Below are 5,430 nucleotides of genomic sequence, written 5' to 3'. Positions count from 1 at the left end.
AGTGAATTGTTTAACTCTTATTGGAATGATGTGGAATATTTAAAAATGTCTAGATAAAATTATAATTGAAAGACAAAAAATGCATGTGTGAAATAGGCCTTCAAAGAGCAGAGTGTTTGCCCCATTTCAACTGTGCCTCTCCGAACTGTCTAATAAAGCGGAAAAAAGAAAAAAATAATCAAGAAAAAAAAGTGAAATTGCCCTTTAATGGGCAGAGTGAGTCACCAAGGTGAGTGTATGTCTTATTGAGGGTCTGTGATCAGGCAGAAATCCCACCTTTTAGAGGCCTCAGAGAGGTAATTTCATCCAAAACGTCACCTCAAACCGCTGCCTCTAACTGACGGACCGTGAGTCTAACTGACAAAATTATTTTATTGTTAGAACCAGAAGAATCTGATGAAGACACAGTGTGAAGATTGTGCCTGTAATGTGAAGGATATGAGAACCAGAGCATTTCAAAGGTGTGGTACAGTCTGCCTTTCTCCAGAAATGTCATGACTCAGTTATCAAGGCGGCAGTTGGTTGGACACCATTTAGCTTGGAAGCCCAGACCTCCCATTGTGTAGGTCTGATTGCTTCAGTAGTCACATCTATGCGACCGGCAGAATATGTCCTACATTTTGATGGAAAAATTATCCACGTAGGGTTTAATTTGTGGGAGTGAGAGGCAGTTATGTGGAAGGTTTTGGTGTTTTTTTACACCAGTTCTACACTGTAACAGTTGGTTCCCCACTCTGCCTCTGAACATTCCGTCCCATCCGGATCCCATTATAAATTTAGAAAGAGGTTGAAAAAAGCTTAAAACTAAAACTGTGTTTGTTCAAAGACAGTTGAAGATTTTAAAAAGTTGTCAAATAATTTAATAGCTGTAATTAATGTGAATTGTTTAACGTTTGAATGGAGTCTGTAGCTGAAAAAATGCGGGAGGAGATAGGTTTCAAAGCGGAGGAAGTTTTAGCGGTTTGGAATGCTGCTCCTATCCGCTTCAATGTTAAAATAATTTGTTAAAAAGCTGAATATTTTAAATATTTGAAAAGGTAGAAAAAAGCTGAAAGGTGACCCCACATGTCCTTAAAGAGCTGAACATTTTGGTATTTGTATGGTTAAAATAGCTGAAGATTTGAAGGAGGTATGAAGGTCCAAAAAACGTACGGAAGAAGTGGAATAATAAAGATTTGGATAACAATAGTGTGAATGCTGGAAGCTCCAGCATTCACACTAATAAACTGTTTACCACATCGGCATGAAGTAATAATGTTTAGTTCAGGTACCTGTGACTGGGCTGTAGGCGTTTCCAATGTTGGTGACGACGTGTTTGAAGACCAGAGGAGTGGTTCTGTCAAAGGGTCCAAAGGTTTTATGGCCAGTAGCCACCAGAGAGGCAGAGAAAGCCACCTGTTTACCTGAGAGAGAGAGAGAGAGAGAGAGAGAGAGAGAGAGAGAGAGAGAGACAGACAGACAGACAGACAGACAGACAGACAGACAGACAGACAGACAGACATATATTCAGCTGTCTGTGAACACAACACTGGCATCATCATTCTCTGTAGTTTATCCTCTATCCATCAATCAACATTTATTTATAAAGCCCTTTACAGCAACCAGCAGGTCCAAACTGCTTTACATCAAGGAAACAATCAAATGTAACATACACTAAGAAGAGAAACGTTTACACAACAGCAGGAGGAAAATGTCTCAGTGCTACTGTGTCTTAAAAGACTTTCTAAATGAAACGTTTTCAGGTTACATTTAAACTGGGCTCCGCTGTGATGGTGTTAAATCTGGGGTGGAGGATTTGGGGAGAAAATAGCAGTTGGGATAGAGATTCGAATCCAAATACCTCAACCGCTCCACTTGTTCTCTTTGGTCACTCCCCTATGGTCCCTCCCTGACACGCTCTACACCAACAAAGTCGTGCCAAAGTGAACGGACAGTCCCAACAGCCAATAAGAACAGAGAATCGGAGCCTCGCTCTGATTGGTCAAAGTGTACAGCTCATGTTAACTTTGACCAATCAGAAATCACATACCCCAGTTTTAATGTCAGGGGGAAGTTGCTTGGATGACCACAGTGACCTGCTGTCACTTTAGCAAGATTTTTTTTAGTAAGGAAAATATATTTGGTTGAAAATGTTTGAACATCTTTTTGTTAGAGGAGACGATTAATCCACAAACCTTGCAGCTGTTTCTCCAGCTTCTCAACCGCAGTCTGCTGATCTGAAAAAAAAAACACAGGTAAAAAAAATATAAAGTTTGAGAGAGAGAGGGGGAGGGGGTGAGGGAGAGAGAGAGGGGGAGAGGGGGAGGGAGAGAGAGAGGGGGAGGGGGTGAGGGAGAGAGAGAGAGGGGGAGGGGGTGAGGGAGAGAGAGAGAGGGGGGGAGCGAGAGGGAGAGAGAGAGAGGGGGGGAGGGAGAGGGAGAGAGAGGGAGAGGGGGAGGGAGAGAGAGAGGGGGAGGGGGTGAGGGAGAGAGAGAGGGGGAGGGAGAGGTAGAGAGAGAGAGAGAGAGGGGGAGGGGGTGAGGGAAAGAGAGAGAGGGAGAGGGGGAGGGAGAGAGAGAGGGGGAGGGGGTGAGGGAGAGAGAGAGAGGGGGGAGCGAGGGGTAGAGAGAGAGAGGGGGGGAGGGAGAGGTAGAGAGAGAGAGGGGGAGGGGGTGAGGGAGTGAGAGAGAGAGGGGGAGGGAGGGAGAGAGAGAGGTAGAGAGAGAGAGAGAGAGGGGGAGGGGGTGAGGGAGAGAGAGAGGGTGAGGGAGGGAGAGAGAGAGGGGGAGGGAGAGAGAGAGGGGGAGGGAGAGGGAGAGAGAGAGAGAGGGAGGGGGAGGGAGAGAGAGAGAGGGGGGAGGGGGAGGGAGAGGGAGAGAGAGAGAGAGGGGGAGGGAGAGAGAGAGAGGGGGGAGGGGGAGGGAGAGGGAGAGAGAGAGAGAGGGGGAGGGAGAGAGAGAGAGACAGATATGATGATTTCCACACACCTTGTAGCTGATCCTCCTGTTTGTCCAGTTTTGCTGCTTGTTCTGAAAATAAATAATAGATAAATAAAAAGTTTGATTCCACTGCAGCAACAGTTTGGAGATTTTTACATATTTGATATTTGAAAATGTTTGTGGAATAAATTGTACTATTGCCTCAGAAAAAATAGCCCAGCCTTTACAGCTATAGAGAGGGGGAGGGAGAGAGAGAGGGGGAGGGAGAGGGAGAGGGAGAGAGAGAGAGGGAGGGAGAGAGAGGGGGAGGGGGAGGGATGAGAGAGCCTTTACAGTTGAGCATATATTTGTCCACTCCCACCTAAGTGTTAAAAACAGGAAAATGTACCTTTTTTTAAAGACGAACAACTCTTAACAAATACACACCGAACACCCCTCCCCCCCAACAACACCCCTCCCCCCCAACAACACCCCTCCCCCCCAACAACACTTTTGTGAATGAATCTCATACCCTTGGAAAGTCTGTTTATTTACCTTTTTAAATGGTGCCACAGTTTTAAGTTATTAGTAATTTGAAGAGATAAGTATGTGGGTTACAACCATGAAACACTTCAAATACTTCTCTGCCAAAGCCAAACTTGTACCAATTTGTTTTGCATCAACTTTCAAGGCTCAATAACAAATGTATTTATTTATTTATTTTTATTTATTTATTTTTGTCATGGGGTCTGACCATGGCACATTGAGGGGAGAAGAAAGGAGAATAAATATTGGCTCTTATCTCCACATGGGGGAAGTATCTAGATGTTTCTTATTATTTTACTTTTTTCTTTCTCTATTATAATTATTATTATTATTATTGTTATTATTATTATTATTATTATTATTATTATTATTATTATTATTATTATTATTATTATTATTATTATTATTATTATTATTATTATTAGTATCATCATTATTATTATTATTATTATTATTATTATTATTATTATTATTATTATTATTATTATTATTATTATTATTATTATTATTATTATTATTGTTATTATTTTTATTTATTTTTTATGTCACCATGAAAACAATAATATGGAAGCCATGAAACATGAAATATGACTTTGTATTATGAATTTGTATCAGATGTCCCTGTATCTATGTGACCACCTGTGAACATTTAATTAATATGTCAATTACAAAAAAAACTTTCAAGGCTCCATTGCTACAGAAGCTGGAAGTTGTGAACCCATTCGTGGTTCCATGAAAAGTTCCTACTTGACAACAAAAGAAATTTACATTATTTTACCTCTTCCCTTTGTTTCAGCTCATTCACTGGACTTGAACTGCATTTCAATAACACTGGAATGGGTCTGATCTAGTTTACTACACTATTATCCTTTACAGACACTGTACCTTTATTCTCTGCTTGCAGGTATCTCATCTCCACCTTGGTCTCAGTCAGTGAGGCGGTGATCTCTCTCAGTGCAGCGTGGACGTCCTGCAGACACAGCTGTTGGTCCGACAGAGTCTTTATCTCTTTGGCGTAGACGGAGCAGACGAGCATCAAAACCACAAGGAACTTCATCATGACGCCGATGGTTGAATTGTGTGATGTGTCTGTCTGTGTCTGTCTGTGTGTGTGTGTATGTCTGTGTCTGTCTGTGTCTGTGTGTGTCTGTGTGTCTGTCTGTGTCTGTCTGTGTGTGTCTGTGTGTGTCTGTGTCTGTCTGTGTGTGTCTGTCTGATGTGTAAACCTGTGATGTCTTATGTAGAACAGCAGAAAGAGGCGTGGAGGAAAAGGATGTGGATAAATATAAAATGCTGGTAATGAATGTGATAAGAGAAACCAGACCAACCAGGTTTGAACAATACCTTAGTCAAACCCTTCTGGGAAGTCACAGAGGTTCCTCACAAACTCACTTCAGATTTTATTTGAATATTTCCTCATTCCCAGAAACACACCTTTGTTTGTGTGTGTGTGTGTGTGTGTGTGTGTGTGTGTGTGTGTGTGTGTGTGTGTGTGTGTGTGTTCAAGGTTCAAGGTTCAAGTATCTTTATTATCCCCGTGGGGCAAATTGCTTTGCAGCCAGCAGCAGTAAAAAAAAAACAACAAACAATACTCACAAGAACATAAAGCACAGACGACAAGTCAGCAATAAATAGATGGAACAGACATACAGATAGTTAAGACTTGTTTAGGAGACCTATGGCAGCAGGACAAAGGAGTTCTTCAGTCTGTTTGTCCTGCATCTTGGCAGGATGTACCTGCAGCCCGACGGGAGCAACACAAACTGGCCGGCCAAAGGGTGGCTCTGGGCAGAGAGGAGTGAGCGGGCTTTACCGAGGGATCGAAGGATGTGCAGTTCAGTGAGGTCGTTGAGGTTCAATCCTGCAATTTTGCTGCACACTCTCACTATACCCCGCAACCTGCTCTTGTTCTTGATGGTCAGTAGGCCATACCAACAAATAAAAGAGAAGGTCAGGACTGATTCGATAAAACAAGAATAAAACATTT

General features: G+C 42.4%; 1 protein-coding gene across 1 annotated transcript in view; it reads right to left on the bottom strand.

Moving 5' to 3' along the window:
- Nucleotides 1-4,512, bottom strand: part of LOC307271102 (complement C1q-like protein 2) — a gene marked incomplete at its 3' end in the record, with an annotated part of 5,200 nt that extends 688 nt beyond the window's left edge. Inside the window, exons 1-4 of the mRNA XM_080054978.1 lie at nucleotides 4,329-4,512; nucleotides 2,967-3,008; nucleotides 2,175-2,216; nucleotides 1,272-1,403 (exon numbers count right to left, since the gene is read on the bottom strand). Coding sequence (XP_079911104.1) covers nucleotides 1,272-1,403; nucleotides 2,175-2,216; nucleotides 2,967-3,008; nucleotides 4,329-4,503 — 391 coding nt within the window. The 5' untranslated portion in view covers nucleotides 4,504-4,512. The remainder of the gene's footprint in view (nucleotides 1-1,271; nucleotides 1,404-2,174; nucleotides 2,217-2,966; nucleotides 3,009-4,328) is intronic.
- Nucleotides 4,513-5,430: the final 918 nt, after the last annotated feature.

The sequence above is a fragment of the Ammodytes marinus genome, assembly GCF_949987685.1.
Source record: "Ammodytes marinus genome assembly, contig: scaffold_72, whole genome shotgun sequence".
NCBI lineage: Eukaryota > Metazoa > Chordata > Actinopteri > Uranoscopiformes > Ammodytidae > Ammodytes > Ammodytes marinus.
This window is presented reverse-complemented; position numbering and strand designations above follow the sequence as displayed.